The sequence below is a fragment of the Cordyceps fumosorosea genome, assembly GCF_001636725.1.
Source record: "Cordyceps fumosorosea ARSEF 2679 chromosome Unknown scaffold_90, whole genome shotgun sequence".
NCBI classification, from domain to species: Eukaryota; Fungi; Ascomycota; class Sordariomycetes; order Hypocreales; family Cordycipitaceae; genus Cordyceps; species Cordyceps fumosorosea.
This window is the reverse complement of record NW_017387390.1, coordinates 713-27,004: the sequence shown is the minus strand read 5'-3', so window position 1 is coordinate 27,004 and position 26,292 is coordinate 713. Positions and strand designations below refer to the sequence as shown.

The 26,292-nt window shown below is 52.2% G+C and overlaps 3 protein-coding genes across 3 annotated transcripts; 1 reads left to right on the top strand and 2 right to left on the bottom strand.

Annotated features, from left to right (window-relative positions):
- Positions 1-3,451: 3,451 nt before the first annotated feature.
- Positions 3,452-4,999, bottom strand: ISF_09884 (hypothetical protein; the record flags this gene model as incomplete). The annotated part of the gene is made up of 2 exons (XM_018853484.1): positions 3,452-4,677; positions 4,744-4,999. 2 exons carry the CDS (start codon positions 4,997-4,999, stop codon positions 3,452-3,454), a joined length of 1,482 nt encoding a protein of 493 aa, XP_018699331.1.
- Positions 5,000-5,725: 726 nt separating this feature from the next.
- On the top strand, positions 5,726-15,418 carry ISF_09883 (aaa family ATPase; the record flags this gene model as incomplete). The annotated part of the gene is made up of 6 exons (XM_018853483.1): positions 5,726-6,887; positions 6,963-7,518; positions 7,720-9,877; positions 10,271-11,336; positions 11,396-12,442; positions 12,531-15,418. The coding sequence occupies 6 exons, from the start codon at positions 5,726-5,728 to the stop codon at positions 15,416-15,418; spliced, it is 8,877 nt and encodes a 2,958-aa protein (XP_018699330.1).
- A 2,408-nt stretch (positions 15,419-17,826) lies between these two features.
- ISF_09882 (Stem cell self-renewal protein Piwi) lies at positions 17,827-22,888 on the bottom strand (the record flags this gene model as incomplete). Its single annotated transcript, XM_018853482.1, has 7 exons — positions 17,827-19,305; positions 19,353-19,600; positions 19,655-20,778; positions 20,837-20,844; positions 21,881-22,336; positions 22,396-22,713; positions 22,769-22,888. 7 exons carry the CDS (start codon positions 22,886-22,888, stop codon positions 17,827-17,829), a joined length of 3,753 nt encoding a protein of 1,250 aa, XP_018699329.1.
- Between the last annotated feature and the right edge of the window lie 3,404 nt (positions 22,889-26,292).

Genomic DNA, 26,292 nt, shown 5'->3' with positions numbered 1-26,292 from the left:
ATAGGAACTAGATAGTTGAATCAACTTACTAGCGGCCTTTCACACCTCCCACGTTTGACTATTCTACCCTGCGACCATCGTGGGCGTTCGATTCTGCAGTAATTGTATTGCAATAATGTAGTTTCAGCAATGGCGCAATTTAGATGTATGCGCATAAGTGAATAAGCGGGCATACGAAGCCAATGGCCAAGTCGGGGAAGTAATCAAAATGCTTGAGCATGTGGTGGCTATCCAGAGCGAGATACTGGGCAGAGACTCACCCATCTCGACGAGCATCGCAGCACGAGCTGGCAATTGCATCGCAAGCCAACGGCGAAGTCATGGAAAGACATCGTTTTAGGTGGTGGAAAAACAAGTCACGAAGCAACGGTTCCAAAACCCATTGACACAGTATCAACCTCCATTTATACATTACTTATTCGCCTATTATTTTTTAACGCTACACATTAGTCAAAGCGCGTTCTAGCATGTATCAGATGTGAGGAATAGCCTAATTGCAACGAGAAGAGTTGCGAGAACCGATTCCGTTATTGATAGTTGTCGACAGTTGTTGATAATGACCGGTCCACCGCCAACTAGGGTGACGCTGAGGTTCCAAGCTATTGAGGTATACCGTGCACGTTCTAGCCTGATTTACACTGTGTGGACTATAACACAGTTTCAGAATGGTATAGTAAAAGCGGAAGGCACTATTGCCCCTGACTGCAACGTTATGAAGTGATGAAGACCACGACCTTGAACAACGAACAAAGTAAACTCAGAGGTGAACGATGTATACCCGAAGGGGTAGGACGATTCTCCAAGAAAATAGATGTGGCGTTGCCCGGGAGCCACACGCGCGAGATCTATGATGAGTGGTCATGGAGGGAGCGCTCTACACTCGCGCAATTAAGGACAGACATGGCACGATTGAACGGGTATCTCCATCGCATCAAAGCAGTGCCCTCGGAGCAATGTGCGTGCGGGCAGGCAAGAGAAACGGTCAAACATTTTCTTTTAGAGTGCCCGCAATGGGCTGAACAGCGAAAAGAGTTACGAGCATGCACGAGCAGTGGCAGAGATTGGTGATACGCCGCTATTCACCGCAGATGTCAGAAAGCATGCCCATAATCACCTCAGTAACAAGCAATTTACGCAGCATGGTCTACTAGCCGGCCTCTCGCCAGACTGTCAGAGCAGCAACTCTACGGGCAACACACGCGCCGCCTCTCCAGATCCACGACTGTTCTACAATGTGACTACGCCGGCCAGCGTTTTTATATGTGGCAGTCAGGGCTCCAGCAAGAGTCATACGCTAAGCTGCTTGCTTGAGACTTGCTTGATCCCCTCAGCGGCAAATGTGTTGCCACGACCACTTACGGGTATAGTTTTCCACTACGACACGTTCAATTCTGAGATTGGTGGTAGCCCTGCGGAGGCAGCGTATCTTTCTTCGGGTCCCGACGTGCAGGTCCGTGTGCTCTGTGCACCGACAAACCGCGTCAAAATTACAGTGAGAGGTGTCCACTTCCAATCTCTAGGGTGTTTGTCTTCCCTTGCTAGGCTGATCTGACCACTGGATAAAGGAACTCTACAAATGTCTCCCCAATGTCATTGTGGAAAGCTTTCAAATTCATCAGGCCCAACTCAACACGAAGCGCATGCTCGATTTGATGGCCATGGGCTCCGTCGCAGGCGATCACTGGCCATTGTATATGCACACCGTAACGCGTATCTTGCGTGATATGCGACTCGAGCAGCAAGACTCGGGTGAAGACGGTTTCGACTATGGTAATTTCACACTACGGCTTAGGGACGAGGTTTTGATTGGATCGCAGTTAGGTCCTTTGCAGCAACGACTTGACGCACTCGAGAGCTTCATGGTGCCGCAGCATACCAACAAGACGGAGCTTGCTTACCATGCCGGCAAACGCCCCAAAGGCGGGAAATCTAGACTGACTGCCAAAAACGTTGATGGTACCTGGGCTCCTAAGGTAAGATTCTCTATCACGTGCGTATGCAACCGCTTGATCTCCTTCTCACCATTCCCCACAGCCTGGGCAGCTCACTATTGTTGATTTATCATGCCCGTGCATAACGGACTCGACGGCTTGCTCGCTCTTCAACATCTGTTTAAGCCTGTTTCTGGAGCAAGACTCTGGTGTCGGGCGTGTAGTGGCTCTCGATGAAGCGCACAAATTTATGAAGGAGTCGATAGAGTGCGCCACTCTAACTGACTCGCTCCTGTCAGCCATTCGCCTACAGCGTCATTTAGTGGCTCGCATATTTATTCCACGCACGCAGGAGCCCACCATATCACCGAAGTTACTAGACCTTTGCTCTGTTACTATGGTACATCGTTTCACGTCTCCTGAGTGGCTCAGCACTTTAAGATCCCATCTGGCGGGCGCTTCCAAGTTTGCCGGTACTATGATTGCACGCCATGGCCCCATCGAAAATAGCAACGAGGTCCTGCCATCACCTCATCATTTGAAAATTTCGCAGTCTGACTCTGCCCTGGCTAATATTTTTGCTCAAATTGTCTCTTTGCACACAGGAGAAGCGCTGTTATTTGCTCCCAGCGCCACCATTGGTGTTTGCATGGAACGACCCATCTTAGACGGCGCTGAAGAAAGTTCTGCGACGTCATCCAACTCCGGTTATGACTCTTCAACGACAGCGGAGGACCGAATGTCGGCCATGGGCACTACGTCATCCACAGTGTCCAAGGTCGATATGTCGATCACCTTTCAGGCGAACAGCAGTTCTGTTGCGGAGGCGGGGAGTGCGGTAAGAGTAATCCAACTTGGCAGGTGGCATCTTGAAGGTTTTATATCCGCAACCGTGTGACTGAAGATGGAGGTAAATCTATTTCATCAGGATGAGCCAGTACGGTGGCTTTGACAGAATTTCAAACGGATTGTTAAAGACACAAACTCAGCCCAAGGGCAGTCACTTGTCACGCACATGGATTTCGGCCGACGCACTGATGACCCAGCCTTGACACCAGCATTAGGTGGGCCGGCTGCCATCGGCTTTGAATCGGCGAGTTTCATTAGGCCGTGATCATTTAAGCTATTCAGGGCCAAATTGTATATATTGTTGCCATAAGAAATGCTTCTGAAAGTACTAATGGCTTACTCCTAGAATTAAGCTCCTAAGTAATCCTTAGCGCAATGCCCCTCTAATGCTTGCTAGACACGTATATATATGTTTTAAATAAGGTATACACTCGTTTAATAATCAACCGTACGAGATGAGACCTATAGTGATGAAAGAAGCACTTTGGGATATAGGGGTATAGCGTTTAGGAAAATTTCGTTTCTCGTGAGGTTTCTTAAGTGTGCATACGACTAAGTCATATATATTATATACGACGCATAACGAAGGTGATGCCTCGTCACAACAGGCGGATGATTAGGTGCATTGCTGCCATTATACACTTTGTGGCTTCTTTGCTTTTACTGAAGCATCAATCCATGACAATCAAGTTTATTAAAGTCCACCCAGCAAAAATCTGTAAAACCCAATTCTTTCTCAACCTCTCAATATGCACAGCGGCCACAGTAGCCACACTCATCATCACCGTGTAGTCGAGGCCGATACGATCCAACTCATCACCACTACCATGCTCAAGCTGCCCGGCATTCTCATTATCCTTGCCGTTGACACGTGTTCCATGGTTTGCGAGCCACGATTTCCAACGATCCTCGACGGGTGGAGAGAATGCCGACATTATGACTGCAATCTGTTCCCGAACGTAAAGAGTGTCGCTCCCTTCGTCGCATGTGATCTCCAACTTGCTGACTGTTTGATCCCTTGCTAAACCTACAATCCGTTCAAGCAGCCCTAAAAAGCGCGCGAGGATCTCCTGGTTCTCGTCTTGCCATTTCCCCACGCCGGCACGCACATCCTGGACGTTGATGTCACGAAAGACGCCCTGCTCATGATAGGCAAGGATCAGGGTTGGCGTCTGCCGGAGCCAGAGACGGGGCATCTCGCCGGCGATGATCTTGGCCTCCTCGGCTTTTCGGCGGACACTGCGGGTTTTGAGGTCAAAAGTGGCTCGAGGCGGAACCGTACGGCCGCCGTCGGAGATGGTCAGCGAAATTTTGGATGATGGGACTTTGAGAGAGACAGAAAGGGACGCGATCAAGTCGTCGACTGAGACTGCAGCTACTGCCTTCTTGCTGTTGGCGTCTTTGGATGACGATGCACTAACATGATCGGGGAAATAGCCATCGCCTTCGAACCGCACAGGGAGAGTCAAGCCACCAAAGTGGTACTTGAGGATGCGCTGGTGGGAGGTCGAGCCTCGCACTGACTTGTCCCAGGTAGTGTAGGTTTCCGGAAAAGTATGACCGTAGCCGAGAACATCTTGAATGATTTCCCGCGACGACTTTTCGCGACGAATGAAGTGTACAGTAGTATCGACCACCTCAACTAGGATTCGAAAGCTCGCACTCTCGCCTCTTGTAAAACGGAGGAGGTTTCCCAGGGTACTGGCGCAGCCAAAGACATCAACCGGACACGAGTATGAGGCCTTGTCCGCGTCCGAACTCATCTTCATGATTGCCTCGACTGACGCCTCTAGCGGAAAGTCTGGATAGTGAGCTGCATTTTTATCTCGATAGTAGGTTCCCGAATCCTGCTCGAGCTTGCGAGGCTGATCAAGAGGCGTCCATTTGGGGGGCATGCCTGTGTCACTGGTCAGTGACTTTGGGGTCGCGCGCGAATGTTGTTGCTGATATTGATGACACTTACCAGGAACAGTGATGTGTGCATCAGCCTTGTCCAGCCAGTTGAACGAAGCGATTGTCTCAACATCGGTGATTCCAAGAGTTTTCCCAGCGGAAACAGTGCGAGGAAGATCACTGGCAAGAAATTGCCCAACGACGAGGCCCAGAGGGGCAGGCGGCACCAATTCAGCGGCTGTCGCCCTGCCAACCTTGCCACCACGGGAACCACGAGAAGAGGCCCCGCGACCGCGAGGAAAACGAGACAAGTTTTTGTGATTCATATTTGCCTCTTTGTCGGATGGAAGAAAGGCGCTCTGTTTGCCGGTGCGTCTGTAATAGAGTGGGCAGCCAAGCCGAAGCAATGACAAGACGCACGTGAGAGGGGAGAGGGGACAGAAGAAAGTGAATACTAAAAGCGTAGAGACCAATTTCGGTGAATGTTACGCGCCCAATTACAAACCAAACGGGGTCAATAAGGCAGCCATGTATGCGTTGCAAGACCTGCAGGCGCCCGACCGGTCCAGTCACAATGCAGCACATACCTGTACGCCACCCGTCACAACCTGTCTGCCAATGTCTACCTTTCCCACATGACTACAAACGAAAACAACTTTTCATCATTGAACTACTTTGCAAAGTTACTCAAGTCTACCAGTCCGTTGAAAACATACAGCTTGGTGTCCTTGATCACGATAAAAGCAATGGCGAGTGATGGTGTACGTGCCGTCCGTCTGAAAAGAATTTTCAATTCTTTTCTACACGGAAAACGATCGGTATCAACTACTCACGAAGCGGAAGTATTCTTCGAAGCTGCAAGAGTCCAAATATCTCCATCAGCGTGTTTAGAGGCCATCCTTGCGAGCCCATCTGGCCTTGCCGTCGTCAAATCCAGCGTGCGAGCCAGTGCCAGTCTCCAATTCATCTCTGACCATGTCCTGCCGTTTTTGCAATACATTTGCCAGACCGAGGCTAAGGCTCTATGTGAGGGAGCGCTCCTATACCAGCTTATGGTTGCTGCTTGGCAGCCGCCAACTGCATGGAATGCCATCCAGAAGCACTACGTCGCTGGTAGCTTTGCCGAAAAGGACGCAGAAGCTTTTGCAGGGCTATGTTTTGAGATCGTCACCTATCCTGGACCGGAGCTCGCTGGGATGACCAGAAACATTGAAAACGCCATCAACACACGTCCGTTTACGACAAGTCCCGGTTACAAGACACGCGAACTTGGCTACCGCATCCACAAGGTTCTTCAGACAAGATCCTCGTCCAACAACTTAGACGATGTTGACGGCCCTGGAGGGAGACACGACAACGATTTCACAGATTTCCGACAGATTTCCATCTACCCAAGCAGCGATGAGCTCTCTTCGACAATCCCACCATTCTATCGACAGGCTGTCGAAGTATCACAGTCTGATCCGGCTCGGAGGACTGCCAGGCACCTTGACAACCAGTTCCGTCTTCTCCGCGAGGACATGCTGGCAGAGCTTCGTGACGATATTTCAATTGCCACAGGAAAACGAAAAGGCAAGAGGCGAAGCCAAATCCTAAAACAGCTCGTGCCGGTTAGCATCGACACGGGTGATGAGGTGCGAGCCCGGCAGTGCGCCCTTCAAGTCAGCGTCGGTTCCGGGCTCGAGAAGCTTACCAAGCTGCCAGTTGCCGAGCGAAAGAAGTTTTTAACTGAAAACCGAAGCTTCTTGCCCCATCAGGCATTTGGAGCCATCTCCTCGAACTACACTATTATTGGTTTTGCCTTTGCGGTCCGCAACATTGACGACCTCGTCAGAGACCCTCCACTGCTCAGTCTCTCATTCTGTTCCTCTGAAACCATGGAGAAGGCCTTGAGCAACGCTGTGCAGTCGCAGAGTTTGGAGTTCATCCTAATGGACACTCCTGTATTTGCATATGAACCTGTCCTCCGACGCCTTCAAGAAATCACGGAGCTGCCACTCGACAAGCCTCTACTGCAGATGGAGGATGGCAATGCGGAGCAGAGGTTTGAGATACCCACAAAACTGCAAGCCGAGATTCAGAAAATTAGAGAACACAACCCTGAGGGGATCCAGTTGAAGATTGCAGGCCGAAGCTACCAGATAGACGCAGCGCAGGCTCGCGCTCTAGTAACGGCATTACAGAACCCGCTTGCGGTAATCCAAGGACCACCTGGTGAGCTAGAACATTGATGCCATCAGTTTATTCCGAAATGAGCCAGATTATTAACTATTTGGTTCCTAAATACAGGCACGGGAAAGTCTTTTGTGGGTGCCCTCGCAGCCAAGCTGCTTCTTCAAGGTTCGCCCGGGCGGATCCTCGTCCTCTCCTACACGAACCACGCACTCGATCAATTCCTGGAAGATCTCTTGAACATAGAAATTGACGAAAGAACTATAACACGACTTGGATCAAAATCTTCAGCCGCCACAGCCAAGCTGTCCTTTGACTTGCAGGCGCGCGAATGCCAATCTGGAATCTCCCGGCACGGAAGGTTGCTTTACGCGCTTAAAGACGAGCTCAGGAGTCTTCGAGTCGATGTCGAAAACGCATTTGACAAGGTCGCCAAGCGATCCCCCTCCCTAGAAGAGATCATTGACTATCTTGAGCTCGCTCACCAGGGTGAGGAATCAATCCACGAAATCCACTGGTTGACCAATATATTGACCTCAACACGCGTCAACGTCAACCCACGACTTGAATTGTTACATAATCAACCAATCCACGGTGCTGCGCATTTTGATGGACGATATGGATGGATTGACCAGTCGTCCAGCATCGCGAGAAACGGAAGCTCTGCTGCAGGGTAAGAGGCCAACCTAAGTCGCTCGCTGGGGCCGACGTAACACTAGTTGTCGGCACTATCCACCCACTACAGTACGGCGGGCGCGCCTTGTCGCGTCCTGCGACGCGTCGCCATTTTAGGCCACCTGCAACACGAGGCGACTGGCAGCTGAAACATGGCCGAGCCAGTAACTACCAACATCGAACCTAAAACACCAGCTAGCGATGATACCCCGCACGATGCTTTACTGCTCCCGAGGCTTGCCCTTCTAGACGCGGGAAAAATTCCTTTGACATCCTGGACGCCATCCTCAGATGAGGAGCAGCGCATATTCCGCGTCTGGAAGGGCTTCACACTAGCCGAACGAACCAAGGATACGGTGTCTTGGATATGGGACTACGGCGTTGAGATTCAATCAGAAGCGTCCAGGCGATGGATCTGCATGCCGTGCGTGCGCCAAAAAGCATCATCACCACAGTCATACGAATCAAGAGGCACACAGAATGCCGAGCACCACCTCTGGAAGTCTCACGGCTACTGGGATCCGTCAGGACGACGACGAACGCCACTGCAGACGAAAGAGGGAAGGAAAGCCTTCGCATCGATCACAGACCTCATGGGCCTCAAACGTTTGGAGCCTAACGACCAGGCCCTGGCGAACAACCTAATCCGACGATTCGATCAAGCCGAGTTCCAGAAGCTGGTGGTGAACTGGATAGTAGAGAGCCAGCAGTCATTCAGGCAGGTCGAACATCCACGTCTGCGACAAATATTCGAATACCTGAATCCTGCGGTGCGTATCAAGGATGCGCATGTTACTGCTAAGACTATCCAGAGCTTGGCTATTCAGCAGTTCGAGCGCCATCGCGATGCCGTTCAGCATGCATTGAGGAGGTCTCCGGGCCAGATACATATCGCTTTCGATGGCGCGAGGACCAGAAACCGTCACGCATTATACGGCGTGACGGCTGTCTTCCGAGATGAGGACAACCAACTCCGAAAGCTTGTCCTGGGCATTCCGGAGCTGGTGGAACGACACTCCGGCGAGAATATCGCTGCTGAGATCCTTGACATTATTCGCTCCTTCGGCATCGAGGACAAAGTGGGTTACTTCACCCTCGACAATGCAGCGAACAACGACACGGCGATGCGCGAGATCGCGCAAGAGTTGCACTTCGATCCGGTGCGACGGCGCGTTCGATGCGTTGGCCACATTCTCAATCTCGTCGTCAAGTCCCTTCTGTTTGGAAAAGATGTCGAGGCGTTTGAGGACACCGTCGCGAAGGGCGAAGCACTGGCAAGGGCAGCGCACGACACGTGGATGCGGAGAGGCCCCGTCGGCAAAGCTCACAACTTTGCCATTTGGGTCCATCGGTCGGATGTTCTGACGCAGTTGCTTCGCCAAATCCAACAAGACTCGTATGCGGCAGCTGACGACGCCGAAGTTGGGAAGCAACGGCCAGTCGACGTGGTTATTGACAACGATACCAGATGGCTATCCCAATACTACATGATCAAGCGGCTGTTGCGACTGCAGCCTTTCTATGAAGAGTTCATTGCTAAAGCAAAGAGAATCTTCCGAGATGGCCGGAGAGGAGAGGTAGGCCGGAGGTTTCCTCCTTGTCTTGAGGAGTCAAGCTTCCTCACCGAGAACGATTGGGCGGTGCTCAGGACTTTTGACGAGATCCTCTCGGACTTCCACGTGGTTGTACAAGCGCTCCAGGGCGATGGGCAGCCGCGTTGTCGCGCCTCCGGCATACGAGAGACCTTCGGTTCGATGACTGACGTGCTAGAGGCATTTGAGTTCCTTCTGAGCAAGCTGGAAGACGCAAAGTCGCAGATCGAGACGCATCCCGAGCCGGAGCATTTTGGCATTAACGTCAATCTTGGCTGGATGAAGCTGGACAAGTACTATAATACCTTGAGAGACACGCCGGTCTACTACGCTGCCGCTGCTTTGCATCCTGGGCTGCGATGGACTTATTTTGACGAGATTTGGGGCCGGCACCACCCGGAATGGGTTGAAGAAGCGAAGCAGATTGTGCAGCAGCTCTGGAGCAATGAATATAGTAACCTGCAAATCACAGTCGCATCCACTGCCGATGGGCCAGCGCTAAAAAAGCAGAAGACTGTGCTGTCCTCATTTGATAGGTACCGTAATAGACACCGGCAAAGCAATGCACCCACTGCCGGAGCAGATGAATACGCACGCTGGCAAGCTAGCATGTCGGAGCTGGACAGAGATGTGGCTGACCCGGTGGAGTATTGGCACCTGAAGAGATTCGAGTATCCTAAGCTGTCTCGAATGGCACTTGATGTGATGACAGTGCCGGCCATGAGCGCAGAGTGCGAGAGGCTGTTCTCGGCAGCAGGGCTAATGGTTACTCCGCTGCGGAACAGGATGGATGCAGGAACAATTGGACTTATCCAAACCTTACGCTCGTGGCTACGCGCGGGAATAATCAAGGATGTTGACAATATACTGCTGGACAGGGCTGTATCAATGGGGCTTGGGGAGGATTGCTCAACGGAGGAGTTTCGAGGATGAGGCGGGGTAAGGGGGTTTCACGATAGCTTCAAAATTACTCAATTAGGAAATCGATGTGGAGACGACATGGGTCCTCAATATTGTGGCCATCAACCCACGAGAAGGCTTCGTGGACTCAACCCACGACAGCGCTGCTGAGTAAGCTGTCAATTCCATCCACGACAAGCACTCGTGGACGTGGGTGGATTGATTCCTCACCCTGTCGCTCACGACCAAGAGTCGCAGCTTTTCTGGCGTGCATTCCAGATACCGCGTGAAGAGGACGGGTTTACAATCACTGGCCGAAATGGTGTGGCGATGCAGACTGGCTATCTCCTCGACCGATGGCAGAGTAACAAAGGGCCAGGAAATCTGTCGCGAGAGGTTTATGCAGACTGCCGGGAAATTTGGAAGTACAACAAGGAACAGAGACTTGCCTGGATTCGCAAGTGGACCGAGGCCATTCGGGAAGAGCACATTGAAGCTCTACACGGCTACATCGAACGGTTCAACGACACACAGACCAAGATTGACTCCCTGTTCAATGAATCACGATGCTCCTTCATCAAGACAAAAAGGATCATTGGATGCACGACCACTGCCGCAGCCAAGTACTCATCTTTGATCAAGGCGGCCAAGCCCGACTACATTTTGGTCGAGGAAGCTGGTGAAATCCTGGAAGCTCATGTTCTCACAGCTCTGAGCACCTCGACGAAAGGCCTGATTCTGATTGGAGATCACGAACAGCTACGGCCCAAGTGCAAAAATTACGCCTTGAGTGTTGAGAAAGGTGCCGGATACGATCTCAACAGGTCCCTCTTCGAGAGACTCATCTTGGCCGGGCAAGAGCACAGCACACTCCACAGGCAGCATCGAATGCATCCTGACATTTCACAGCTCGTCCGCTTCATGACCTACCCAGACCTGAAAGACGGAGCGAAGACGCTCGATAGACCGCAGATACGAGGCCTTCGTGACAGGGTCACATTTGTCAATCACAGCAAGCCTGAAAGTACCGCCAACGACCTCGGCGACCGCCTGGACGCGAACCAAACGTCGAGCAAAGAGAACAAGTTCGAGGCTCAGATGATCCTGAAGACGGTGAAATTCTTAGCACAGCAAGGCTACAAAACCGAGAACATCGTTATCCTAACGCCGTACTTGGGCCAGCTGCGACTTCTTCGGGACATGCTGAGTCGTGACAATGACCCGTTGCTGAGCGACCTTGACTCGCACGAGCTCATCCGTGCAGGTCTGGCCACAACTGCTGCGGCGAAACTCGGAAAGACCCAGATACGCCTATCAACAATTGGTCCGTTTTTTTTTATCTGAATCGATATTTAATTTGATGCGGGACTAACACTATTCCAGATAACTATCAAGGAGAGGAGAGCGATATTGTTGTTGCTTCACTTACCCGCAGCAACAGCAACGGAGATATCGGCTTCATGAAATCCCCTCAGCGCCTGAATGTGCTGTTGTCCAGAGCTCGAAATGGTATCATTATTTTCGGGAACATGGACACCTTCCTTGCCTCGCGTCATGCTGCCGACTGCTGGCAGCCTTTCTTTCACTATATGAAGGAGAAATGCTATCTACAAGATGGCCTTCCGGTGTATTGTGAGCAGCACACGGATCGCACCGCAACGCTTTCAACCCCTCAGGACTTTGATCTCAAGTGCCCAGACGGTGGCTGTGCCGAGCCCTGTGGCGCTATGATGAAATGTGGCGTGCACAAGTGTCATCGTAGGTGCCATCGTGTGACAGATCACGGCAACCTTGAATGTGGCGAGCTGGTTGAAAGGACGTGCCAGAAGCAGCACGCGTACAAAGTCCGGTGCGGGCAGGCTCCTACGCGATGCCCGGAATGCGTGCGAGAGGAAGAGGACATCAAGCGTCGCGCGAAGCGAGACCTAGAATTGGAGAAAATGAGACTTAAGAGACAAGAAGATTACAGACGTGAGCTGCTCGCCATTCAGGATGAAATGGCGCATCTGAAGCTACAGGATGAATGTCAGCGAGAGGTAGAGGATCAAGAGCAAAGCCTACAACGTGAGCGAGAGGCTCTGTCTGAGCTGCAGGAGACGAAAAAGCGTAAGGAATCTATTAAGAAGGCTCAGAAGGAAGGGGAAAATAGATCTGTCGGCACTAAAGGACAACGTCCCTTCCAGAGCACTCCAGGACTCAAGCCAACAGTCAACTTGGAGCCTGGCTCTGCAAGATACGAGTGGGAATGCCTGAAGCGAGATGAAGGCGCCTCTAATAAGACATTGGACACTTTGATGGAGATGGTTGGTTTGGAGGCAGTGAAGAAGGCGTTTCTTAGCATCAAGACAACAGTCGATACAGCCACTCGGCAGGGCGTGTCAACTGAGAATGAGCGTTTCGGATCTAGCTTTCTTGGAAATCCTGGCACTGGTAAGTGAATCTCTTCCTTCTCTACGCATCTACAGCCCGCACTCCAGGAGCAATGACTATGAACCGGAAATCTAACCGTGTGCTGTAGGAAAAACTACGGTGGCAAGGCTATATGCCAAGTTTCTCACCACCACCGGCGTCATCGCCGGCAGCCGCTTCGAGGAGGTCACCGGCGCCAAGCTCGCCAATATGGGCGTCACCGGCTGCCAAAAGCTCCTCGACGACATGCTCAATGCTGGCGGCGGCGTCGTCTTCATCGACGAGGCATACCAGCTGTCTTCGGGAAACAGCCAGGGCGGGTCTGCGGTGCTCGACTTTCTGCTCGCCGAGGTCGAGAACCAGCGGTCCAAGATTTGCTTCGTCCTCGCCGGCTACGCTAAACAGATGGAGTCGTTCTTCGCCCACAACCTTGGCATCCCATCCCGCTTCCCGTTCGAGATCAAGTTCGAGGACTACACCGATCAGGAGCTCCTGAAGATCATGGGGTCCAAGATTGACGCCAAGTACAGTGGCCGGATGAAGGCAGAAGAGGGACTGGATGGTCTCTACTGCCGGATCGCCACTCGCAGAGTCGGGCGCGCGCGAGGGAAAGAGGGCTTTGGCAACGCACGCGCTGTAGAGAACCTGCTGAGCGTCATCTATAGACGGCAGAGCGACAGGCTGCGGGTAGAGAGGCGCGAGGGATCTCGACCTGACGACTTGCTGCTCACAAAGAAAGACTTTCTGGGGCCTGAACCGACCAATGCCCTTCTCAAGTCCAAGGCGTGGGTCAAGCTTCAGGAGCTGATCGGACTGGAATCCGTCAAGGAGTCGATCAAGTCGCTCGTCGACAGCGTCACGGTGAACTACCAACGGGAGCTCGACGAGGAGCCCATCATCGAGTATAGCCTGAATCGCGTCTTCTTGGGCAACCCCGGGACGGGAAAGACGACCATTGCCAAGCTCTACGGCCAGGTACTCGCGGACTTGAGCCTCTTGACCAACGGCGAAGTTGTTGTCAAGAATCCCTCCGACTTTGTCGGCGCCGTCATCGGACAATCTGAGAAGCAGACGAACGGCATCCTCGCTGCGACGGTAGGCAAGGTCCTGGTCATCGACGAAGCCTACGGGCTCTATGGTGGCGGCGCTGCGTCAAAAGGCGGCGGCGGCTTCTCGGACCCTTACAAGGTGGCTGTGGTCGACACCATCGTCGCCAACGTCCACAGCACCCCAGGTGATGATCGCTGCGTTCTCCTCCTGGGATACCGGGACCAGATGGAGGAAATGTTCCAAAATGTCAATCCTGGACTCAGCCGACGGTTTCCGCTCAGCACCGCGTTTACGTTTGAAGACTTTACCCAGGCCGACGTCAGCAAGATCCTGGACCTGAAGCTCAAGCAGCAAGGCTTTGGGGTGACTCAAACGGCTAGAACGGTCGCGCTCGATATGATGGATCGCGCACGCAGTCGTCCCAATTTTGGTAACGCCGGCGAGGTAGACATTCTCCTCAACAGTGCCAAGGCTCGTCACCAGACGCGACTGATGGCTCGGGAGACCCTACGGAAGACCACCTTGGAAGCCCTCGACTTTGACGAGGATCACGGTCGAACAGAGAATGCCGAGACCAACGTAGCGCAGCTCTTCCGCGACACGATCGGCTGCGATCGCATCGTGGCCATGCTCCAGGGTTATCAGCAGACGGCCCGAACGACGAAGAACCTCGGCTTGGATCCGAAAGAACACGTGCCGTTCAACTTCATCTTCCGCGGCCCACCAGGCACCGGCAAGACGACGACGGCGCGGAAGATGGGCAAAGTGTTTTACGATGCGGGGTTTCTCGCTAGTGCCAAAGTGCACGACTGCTCGGCGTCAGACCTCGTCGGGCAGTACGTCGGGCAGACGGGGCCCAAGGTGCGGCAGCTGCTCGACAAGGCCCTTGGTGCGGTGCTGCTCGTCGACGAGGCCTACCGGCTGCGCGAGGGCCAGTTTGCCAAGGAGGCTCTTGACGAGCTCGTGGACTGCATTACAAAGGAGCGGTATCGCAAGCGTCTCATCGTTATTCTCGCCGGGTACGAAAACGACGTGAATGCCCTCTTAGCCGTGAACCCCGGACTCACGAGCCGCTTCTCCGAGGTCCTCGACTTCAACAGCCTGCCACCAGCGGACTGTTTCGAGCTGCTGGGCAAGAACTTTCTGAAGCAGAAGGCCTCCATCGTGAAGGGTGGTAAGGGCAATATGGCGCTCGACTGCCTGGAGACACCGGCTGCTGAGTTCCAAACTGAGGTTTGCCGACTGCTTGAGCGTCTGTCTAAGCTTCCGGGCTGGGGAAACGCACGAGACGTTGAGACGCTGGCAAGATCCATGTTTCAGGCCGCGATGAAGGCGGGTACTTCTGAGGTGGACGGTACCATTACGGTCACCGAAGCCATGGTCAAGGCAGAAGTGGAAGCCATGGCCATAGAGCGGGAGAGTCGATCACGCCAGACGTTACATGCGCCATCAAAAGCGAAATTGTTGCAAATGTGTCTGATGAAGAGTTCCAACGTGACCCCTCAAGTCTCTCTGGTCTCTGCGCAGAAAACCTCGCAGGCAGTCTCCAAAGACAATGCTCGTGACGACAGGCCGCCGCCCGCGGACGACCCGGAGCCCACTAAAACCACTATTTCTCCCACTAACGGTGCAAGAGCTGCGGTACGTGATGCGGGCGTGAGCGACGAGGTCTGGGGTCAGCTGCAGCGCGACGCGCAGGCTGAGAGACAGCGCGAAGCGGAGTACGAGAAGAAGCAGAAGCTCAAGGTGGAGACGCGGGATGACGCATTGCGGAAGCGCATTATCCAGGAGCTCATCAAAGAAGAAGAAGAGCGGAGAAAGGAAGCCGAAACTAGGCAGAAGCTGAAGATGCAAGGACGATGCCCAGTGGGATACGAATGGATTCGCCAGACGGGCGGCTGGCGCTGCGCTGGAGGGTCGCACTTCATGTCCGATGGTGAGGTGTAGGAAGCGGTGGACAATAATGTGATGATTTTGCTTCTGATACTAGTTCTCACGAACTGGACAAGTTATGTTGTTCGTTATGGTTTACGCCTGTTTTACTTTCTATTTTATCCGAATCTCTTTGCCTTCTTGTAAGCTACTTACACCCGCATTGATGGTAGACGAATTTAGCGGCCACAATAATGAAGCATTCTTCATAGAGAATGCACAATAAATATCGTTTTTGGATAAGCCTGAGAGCGACTCTTCTTGAATTCCATTCACATCGTGTTTTCTTCAATAGCTACCCAGAAGTGCTGACCTAGCAGTCTTCAACTTTGCACCAGTCCTAGCTGTAGTACGGTGGTATGCATTCATCCTATCCAAAATCGTAAACTTGCTGAAAATCATCGCTATCAACAGTCATTCTCTGACAAAACAGATACAAAATGCAATTTTCCCATGTCAAAAATTTTGAAGCCTCGGTGGCTCCTAGGATTCTCAGTGCAGCCCACGTTGCTAGCTTCTCCGTACTCGGGACGCGATGGAAATGATCGGCTCCCGAAGCTACATTATCACTAGTTTAATGAAGCCGAACACACTGATCAAAACCGACTATTAGAAGTTATTCGAGCGTAATGACTGAAACTTCCCCTAGGAAAAATGAGACGGGCCGCGAAAACGGCGACGGAGCATTTAGTAGCATACGAGAATACACTAGATTCTGAGATAGAACCTGATATTGATGGCATAACGACTTCGCCCTCCCTTTGATCTCATCGCGCCACTCATCTGCGGTCTCATATCCTTCATGTAGGTCAGCCTTAAGGGATAGTCTACTCCCAGTTTCGTCTTCCGAGTCTCCATCACCTGCACTTTGAGCCTCTCCACCTCCACCCACCGGCCCTGTATCCTGCACGTTGATGCAAGGCTATTTATGCTGGTCAGCTTGACAGAATGGGTAGTCCTCTGATTTCTCTCAAGCGCATACTTTTCGCGGTATGTGTCAGTACAGCTAATATAGGGTCATCAAAATATGGGATGCCAGTACCAGCATATGTCTAAACACACTCACGGGTCACAGTGAGTGGCCAAACTCAGTCATTTCTTCTGCAGATGGACAATATTTGGTGTCATGTTCCGATGATACTGTACTTGCAGCGAACAGCAGGCGGCAAATGCGCCAGCGGCTGGGCCATCAGGTCGTCTCTGCGCTGCCAGGTCACTGAGCCACAAACTGCGCAGTTATCTGGTGGGCTGCACCGCCGAACAACACCACGGATTTGGCGGTAAGGCTACTTCTTCGAAATACCCCATGGTCCCCCAACCCCCCAGCTCCCAAGAGCCCACCCGTTTCAGACGGCTTTGTGCTGCGGCCTGGAAAACAGCCTGCCAACTGCAACTGTCTGCCAGCAGCACTAAGTATCACGGTCTCGCGCACACTTGTCTGCCCTTGTATCTTGCTGCTTCTTGATCTGCTCGCTTTTGCCCTCCGTGGTATCCTCGCACCCCTACTTTTGCTCCCGTTATTTCGCTCGCCAGACATCATATGACATGCCATGCTGTAGCTAGCTCAACGCGGCTGTCGACAAAATGCGCTCCTGTCTGCAGCCTCCGTTGTCAACAGCTTGCTGGTAGGTGGAGGCAAGGCATCAAAGCGTTCGATCGGCCCACGCACGGCGCAGTCCCGTGGACTCTTCCGTGAGTCACTGGCAAACTAGTTAATGTGTCTGTTCGCACAGATATGGTCGTGACCAGCCGCGGACGGCAATGTGGTTGGAGGAAGGTTCTGGCACGGAGAAACGACGAGAATACAAACGGAGGCCAGCTGCTAGTCAGGCTGACACAGTGTAGTCAAACTATGCAAGACCCAATTGCATCTCTCACAGCACACAATATCGCAAAGGTCTTAGAACAATGTGGAATCAACCATGCTGATAATGACCAGCTCGACGCCTGCAATCAGGCCCTGACTAAATTTAGTAGTACGGGTAACGTTACTACGAGGTGATCATCCGGCTTGCACACCCTAGCATTCGAAACTCGACTCAGCACCGGTATCAAAAGCGTTATACCGCGTCCGGACGCACACGCGTCTGCAAACAGATTTCGTGGCTCTTACAGGTTATTGGAGAATGATTCGAAACGCGGCGCTAAAGACTACGGCGCTTTAGACACGGCACCAAGGAAGAAGAGCAAACTCAAACGGACAGTCCCGAAAGACCTGACAGTTGATGGCGCGGGGGACAGCTCTTTGGCCCATAAGAGTCAGGCTGCTACAAAAGGTTATCGTCAACAGCGAAGACATAGTCACTATCGTGTATCTTAGACTATGCGCCCTGTAATGCCAGGCATAGCAGGGCATGCCACCGAACATAGCAGCAGCAAACATATTAGCATTCTGGTATCTACGTCATGATATCTATCTAAAACTAGATATAGAACATTGTATCCTTCAGCTTCAAGTGAATCTGTACATCATCAGCATTCGGCTGCCCGGTTGCTCCAGCTGCCGACGTTCCAGCTATGGACGGTCCTGCACTCGGCGACGGCGTGTCAAACAGACTCGCCAAATAGCATCGCGCGCGCTCACATGCGAGATCAGCGTAGTACGCCGGGGGGCAGAGACTAACAGCCTTGGTCGCGCGGCCAAACATGTAGCACATATTGTGTGTAAGATCCTCAACGACATCAGCGATACTCTGGAACGGAAGTGGGATTGACTTTGCATAGACCTGCCGGAAAATCTCGTCGTGCACAATATAATAGTGACATGGGCGAGCGGTCCCCTGAAGTGCGGCGTGTGCCTGCAGGAAAAAGTCCCAGTTCCGCGCTTCAGTCACCGCACGGTCGACGACAGTACCGGGTTTAGTATTACCAGACCTATCGCAGTCTTGCTCGGTAGTGGGATAGAATCTCGTTTTGTGCCGCTTGCCGCAGACTATAACAGTGAAGCGTGGAAGCCCTCTTTTGGTGTCAGCTGCTGGGTACATCTGTTCGCATGCGCGGCGGAGTTGAGGAAGCTCTTTTGAGAAGACCATGTCATATTGGCCTTCAGAGACCCCATCGCGGTATATGAGGATGTTCTCTGGGAGAGCAGCGTGTTTGCCCTTGGTCTTCCAGAGGCCAAGACGAGACTTCAGCATCTCTGTGAGATCGTCCACGTTCTCCTGCCTCGCTCGCTGTATGCGCAATGTTGCGGGCCATTGACCTAGGAACTTGTCAATGGACGCCACCATCGCCGAGACAGAAGGCGCATCTGAAGACGAGCCAGGCGAAGGATGTGTGACGTCGATGCCGACCACCATGGTCTTGTTCTGGTCGATCATGCCGAGATTCTTATTCTCCACGATCTGATTGATGCCACCAATCTTGAGATTGAACTTCATAGCGACATTGGCCATATACTGGTCGCGGCCGCGGTCTTTTGCTAGTTTGGAGCCCACCGAGCAAATGGTGTGAATTCCATAGTTCTTGTCGGCGAGCGACTTGATGCGCTTGTATAATTGTGTATTTGCTCCGGGCAGGATAATGAAAAGTAGATCTAAGGCTCTAGCGGCGCGCTGCAAAGTAGAGCTCAGCGTAGGGTCATCTGGATGTTGAAGTTCGACGCGTTGGCCCGAGAGCGGCTGAGTTGCGTTGACGCCGATTTTTCCTAGGGCTGTATGGAATTCGTTCATGACGGACCCGAGGCTTTGCTGGTCGAAGGAGTCGCGCGCCCCGCGGAGCGAGATCATCAAATATGACCATTTGGCAAGTGACGCGCCGATGTTAAACTTAATATCTACCATATTCCAACTACCGAAGCGGGGACTGGCAGTCTTATTGCCCTTGTAGATAATCTTTGGGCCGCTAAGGATGCGACCAGGAACTTTGATGAGTCCTGGCGTGATTCTGAAGCCGAAAGAACGCTGAAAGACGTTAGTCGCCACATCTGGAAGAGGGAGCGGAGACGTACCAGAAGCACATTGGCGTTTTCATCTAAGCCAACAGTTTGTACACCCTCCCTAACAATAGAGGCCGCATTCTCCCAGGGCTTCCGAACAGCATGGCGGATCATCTGCTGCGTTTGGGTTCCGTCCAGCTTCGACTTGGAGGGTTGACCCGGGAGGACAACGCAGACCTCTGCTGGGAGATACATCGGCTTGTCCCGATTACCGCAGTTGACCAACGGAAGTTGGGGGTCTTGCAGAACTCGATTGTATGCTGTGTCACAGTCAGTGATATTGTATCGAGGGATGTAGAGGGAAGACCTCGCACTTATTCTGAAGAAGTCAAACACACTGATGTATCCTCCAGAGCTGGACGCTGCCGAGCTTTCTTGAGGGCTCTTTCCCTTGCCCTTGCCTTTCGCGCCTACCTTGACTGCCGTCTTGGGACCAGAGAAGCCAGTTTCACCATCGAGCCAAAATTCGACATCTTTGGCGCCTGCCCCGTGCTGTCTAACGCGCGGTGGGTGGACCATGCCATGCCCGTCATCCTTCCTAGCAAGGCCAAAGATAGTCTTGACGCGGGGAATGACTTCATTGGCTTTATTACGCTTCTCGGGGAGATGTGTGGTCTGGATGCGAAGAAACTTGAGGAATCTTTCCAACATGGCGGTGCTGTGTACACCGTAATTGATCATAAGAGCCGGTAAGGGAGCAGCCTGGTAGAACGCTGCATGGCTCACATTGATGTTGACAAGAATGCGACACGTTGCGATGCGCACGCTCGAAAAAAAGCCCCTAACAACCTCCAAGCCAGCGCCAAGGTCCGCTCTTGCTGCATTGTTGCTAAGGGAAAAGCTCTTTGTCGATCCAATTGTAACGAGGTTCTTTGTGGATTTGGCGTAGTGGTTCAGAAAGATATTGAGGGCCTGCGTCAACTCTTGCTTATCTCCCAGTGACTGACCAAGACTCGTGGAGTTCAGGTAATTGATCAACTCGCCGATGCTTAAAGTCTTCGTATATAGGACGCGAACCGTGTATATGGTGGCTCTAGCACCCGGCTCATCTTCACCTTCGGAACGATAAAGGACCTCGATGAGAATCTCGTCCTGGGGAAACTTGGTTTTGGAAACAAAGGTAGACCGGAAATCCGTTGCAACGTCGCCCTCTGCCAGTTCCGGAGACTGGAGAAGTAGCTGCACAACCCGGAAGAGCTTCTTGCCAGCTGCTGCCGGGCTGATCTGGATGTCGTACCGATACAGACTCAAGTTTGATGGCGGCAGTAACTCGACGTAATTTGCCGTGAGCTCAACCTGGGTGCCTCTAGTGCCATACCCCGGACGGCTGGGAAAGCCTTCGGTTAGCTTCAGGCTACCAAGATCGAGCTTGTTCTTTGTCGCTGGATGCAAGGCATCTTCGACCTTCGCAACTTGGGGATTCTGGCCTTGAGGGTTACTATATCATCGCAAAATTAGCAGGTTGTACGACCACAATTTTTCCACATGGCTCTTACGGAAAGACCTGGATAGGTTGTTGGCCGCTGCCCGTCGACCCTCCATATCCTCCTCTTCCACCTCCACCGCGCCCTCCATACCCCCGCCTCTCCCCCCGCGCCCGCGATCTCCACAAATGCCGCCTCGATCCCCGCCACCTCTTTGCCCACTAGACATGATACTAAAGGACTGCGCCGGACACTCTGAGCAAAGGCGTAGAAATAAAAGCGATCCGTCAAACGCTCGCTGTTCAAGGTGGCATGCGAAGGCTCTCAAATCCGATGGAGCGGGGTAATCGCAGAGGGGTTATGCCCAGAAGTGGGCCTTGACTGACACTTGGCCCACACTGACGTTATTACAAGCGCTTTTCCAGGTCCTCGCCTATCCCTTCGGTTGCCGCTAGTGGCAAACGCAACCATCCATCAGCAAAATTCGTGTGCCGTATCTCAAATGCCAGCATCACGGTGACTTTCTGACGAGCTTGGATCACTTTAAACACCACGTCTAGACAGTACATGGCGTGAAACTTCTATTCACATAACGTTAGTATAGATCTTACAAGAATTCGAGGCATTTCTTTCTCTTATCGATATCTACCTAGCCTAAAATCAGAGTTACACTTTGCCTCATCTCTATTGCTTCCCAGACAAGACGATTCATCGCAGAAGCTGTGCAGTGCCTACCGGAACGAGGAGCAGACTCAACCACCAAGATCAGCAAAGACCGTGAGGCACTGGAGGATTCAGAAAAAGGGTAAAACTAGTATATATCAGTTGTTAAACAACTTCCGTGCCACTCAGAACATAACCTGGCTCCAGAGGAACAAGCGTTAGGTCTTCAGCACAAACACGATAAAAAATTTGTCCCGGGTTGTTGGCTCCTCTCATAAAGGTGCCCCTCTCGCGACTCGGTGCGTGATCTGCACCAAGACTCAGTAGACCTTGTGCCCTTCTCTCAGTGGCTGTCATGTGGTTTTCGAATGTTTTGAAGGGGAAGTCATTGAATGCTAAACATATAAAATCAACTCCGTACTTGATACAACTAGCCCTTATTAGAAAACGTACCTTCGGTATTCGTAAGGAGGCGAAGCACGCAATCGGGATGAACTCGCCAAGCCCGAGCTTCACAGTCGAGAAGAAATGGAAGACCAGCCTAAACGAATTAGAATATGCGGAGCTAATCCATGAGATACTTGCCTGGTCGTCATCGTCGTCCATATCTCGGAAGAACTCGATTGATCCCCCAAAGAGTCGATTTTCCAACCAGCGACCCGACTCGCCTGACACTGGCAAGCTGCCATCACCGAGGTCGTTGTAGTTTATGTGGGTGACACCAGGCGGGGTGTAGGACTCGGGGCTGTCACGTCCTTGAGAAAGATAACCGATGAAGAGATGCGTCAGCTCATGAGCGGTTGCCACAGCAAACGTGAAGAGGTAATCGCGATAACGAGATGACATCCTCTTTTCCTTTGCGGTTTTGTTGCCTCCTTGTTGAGACGCGGCGGCCATCTGCCTGACTTTCTGAGGCCAATTGTTAGCCTCTTATCTTCGTTCATGTCTAGAGGTGCATAAGGACGTACTGATAAGTTGAAGTATATACCTCCGGCTTTCTTTGGGGAGTAATTGAAAAGATCGCCATCCCAATGTCCTGGGGGAAGCCGCCTCGCTTCAGCGACGACGTCGGCCCCCCCGATGTGGTCGATAAGTACGCGAGGAAAGTCCGCCTCGGTAGCTTGCAAAAACTCATTCACGTAATTTGGAATGAGGGAGATATCGCCCTCGAATGGGACACCACTGGTGGCCCACCCGTGAACAACTGCTTCAGCTAGGGCAGCCAAGGCGTTTCTGCCTTGTTCCTTTTTCAGGATCGAGAGACCAGCGTAAATTGAAAAGGCCAGCTACCAGAACGAAAGTTAGCGATGCAGCAATCTCCTTTTAGGGGGCATTATTTACTCCCGTGAACTCGAGCGTGTTTTCTTGTAGTGGAGCTGCGAAAGTGCCATCATCGGGCCGGAGAAGGCTCATGCTAAGCTTACCTACGCCATTGACCGTGAACTCGCGGGGTATGTCCATGGCGAGGGCGTAACTCGGCAGATATGTTACCATTCGAAAAGCAATGAAGAGTCTTGACTCGGGGACAAGTGGAAAGGAGGGATTTATAGCTGCCACCGCGGGACCGGTAGGTCTCCACCGTGACTTACCGAAGCTGGCAGCCTGATTTAGGCAGCCACGCTGGCCTCCGTCGGCCCAGCATGTCGGATGTCGCAGCGCAGACCGGCCAGAGCGCACAATCAAGTCTCGCAGCTACCCTTTTTTCCTACCTCGCAATTCTTACTCAGTAGCTCAAGGTCAATAAAGTAGCCTCTTACATTCTCGATCAAAAGATCGAAGGCTAACTGGTTTTAATCCTTGTGGCCTGCGTGGGGTCATGTCGGGTAAAATCTGACAACGGCCGAACCTTATTTCGTCAGGGTTGGTGGGTGATCTTCCTTCGGGTGCCCCACCAATAACTGCACAATGCGTTTTGCTAAATGCACAAGGGGGGTGCCGTCACCATACAATTTTGCATGCAGAGGTGCCTGGGAGACAGGCAGCAGACAAACGCAAGCTGCCACTGCAGCGCAAAATCAAAGAGGACGTCTTGTGCCTTCGACCGTGGCAGCACACACAAATACGCCAGTGATATCGGCTGTGACGAGTCGAAGAGCTAAGTCGCTTGAGAACTAATAATTGTCGCTGGAGTACATGCTAGGCCCAGACAACTTGCTCTCTTTGTCTACGTTCGTAGTAAAAAACGGCTTCTACGGTACGTAAGCCTGGCGGCTGTGGTCTGCTAACCTAGTACCGTTCCGAACCAATCATAATTCTCCCGAGGTTTTGCCTGTCCCAGGTCATCCAGGTGGTCATTTGACCACTCTCCTCCCAATCCTAACCCATCGTCATCCTGGGGTTGTCTAGTACTTTGCTCGTCTCATCTGGTTGTTCTGAAGCGGTTATTCGTACGTGCCTCACCTCATTGTTTCTCTTTTCTCCATCACCTCCAACTTGCCCGGTTGATGATGGCGGGGGGAGACACCGTCGCGTCCCCATGCAATCTCGGCGGCCTGGATGGCCTGGATGAGGAGCATCGGAACAGCTTCATCAAAGCACTTCTTCGCATCTTGCATACAGAAGTTGCAGAGCGTACCTACTCTGAGATATTGGATGGAATTCCTACGTCTGCTTCATACTTGGACTTTCACCATCCGCAAGAGGGGCACCCGGCAATCAGCCACACCCAACTTTGTCCTGGCGTCCTTGATCGTTCCCGTCAGCTTCGCGATCAGCTCGACCCAAGAACATTGCCTTTCTCCTCATCTGTAAGTCAACTTCAATCCTCAACAAGAGACCTTGGTGGCCAGCGTCCACTTACACACTGGCGTAGCTCCTGTCATCCTTCCAAGCTACCCAACTGGGCACAAAGGGGTTCAAGCTAAGACTCATCGAGCTTCTGGCCGTGTCATGCCACCAGATAGCGGTGCATTTATTTCAGCTAAAAAAGTGCCACAGCCAAGAAGAATACGAACGATGGAGAGACGAGCCTCGGCAGCCAAACCAATGGGACTCGTATCGCGCACCCACCGCGTTTTGCCACCGATCATATCTTGCGAGTGAGCAATACCCAAATGGTATTGCGGATGTGGTAGGCTACTGGGCTGAAGCAAGAATATTTGGCGGCGTTGTTGTTTTTGATCGAGGCGAAACAGACACAGAGGCGAGTCTCTTTTCGTCTAGATAACCAGACCGCAACGCTGACCCGATCCTCAGTGTAAGGAAGTGTTCTTACACTCGTCTTTAAGAAAAGGACCTCGGACGCTATACCCCCCTACGTCTATACAGTTCGACAGCCTAATACGATTCCTGCTCGACGAGGCGACGCCCAATCCAGCTCCGCTTCCAATTTTCGCCTCCGCGGACAACCGCTGGCGCTGGGATGCCTGGGAAGCCATCTCGCACTTTCACATCTACCGCGACAAACATGAGCGGGAGATCCCCACCACCAAACCTCGGGAGCACTGCCGGTCGGCAACGGATTGGCCCGAAATTGTAGATGAGCTCTTTCTTGTGGATGCCATGTGGGCTCAGCACGAAGGCAAGCCGGTGAACGAGAACGAGGTTGAGGCTGCGAAAGAGCGTCTTCGCCAGATAACACCATCTTCTCCTGTCTGGAATGATAAGCGGCCACAAACGTAGGCATTTCCTAGTAGATAGCTACCACGCGAATGGATCAGATATTCCCCATGCCACCGACAACTACCCCGCTGAAGGCTGGAAGAGCCGTCTGCGGTATCAAGTACAAGGACGCAAAACAGCTACACCTTTTTTACGACCTGTATTTTAGTAGACTCATCGCACGTAGAGAACTTGGAAGGTAAACGGCGTTTGCCTGCAGGGGCCGCTTTCCTGGGAGCCACACACTTGAGATTTACAAGGAATGGTCATCGAGAGCGCTCAGCGCTTGCTCAATTAAGAACAGGCATGGCAAAACTGTATACCGTAAAAACCGTTATGGGTGTCGCGGGTTTCTAACATACTAATTTTAGTGGGGTGTATTTTGGCTGCCGCCTAGAGAGCCCGAAATAGCGGTTCTGATTTACCTTGCGAGGCAACTAAAATTAACTAAAAGCACTAGCGACACCCATAACGGTTTTTACGTACTGTAGCTATCTCCATCGCATCAAGGTAGCGACTTCTGCACAATGCGCATGCGGGCACGTGAGGGAGACGGTGGAGTTGTGGAGGCTTTCCTCTTCCAAAGCCCGCAATGGAACGAACAGCGAAAAAGTTGCGAGCAAGCACGAGCACGAGATGGAATGATTTGTCTCTCCGGTTGTCAAGCACGCACGTTCCCAGACAGGCTCCGAATTCGGCCACAGGCTTAATGACTCAGGTGCTGGCTACCTCTTGCGACGCGTACCCGGGTTTACCAGGGTGCCGAGACGTTGTATCTCCTGGCAGGACAGTCTCTACTGTCCAGTACCTCAACGCGATTGCTGGCTGACGAGCGCGCGGGCGAGTGCAAGCATAGTGCAAGTCAGCCTGCCGATATCCCCCTGTGCTGTGCGCGCGCGCAGACATCCCAACAATCAGTACTGATTGATAAGACCCTTACTGAAAACTGATGGATTACTCGTGGCGTTACTGATACTGATTGATTAGCTTATTAGTACGTGTGGGAACACTGTGTGCTGGGTGTTTTCCTCACGAACATATGAATCCATCACACCCTCGCACACGCCACATCATATACTCCGCTAGTATCCCTAGAAAAAGCCCAGTGTAGTAATTAAGTAGCTACCAGATGTTGATATACAATCCTCTGTGCGTAAGACATAGGTATAACGAAGCTACTGAACATGCATATTAAAAATTAGCTTGTTCTTCTTCCAACTTCCAAGGCACTCTGTCATCTCAATCGTCTCCGCCCCTAGACGTGC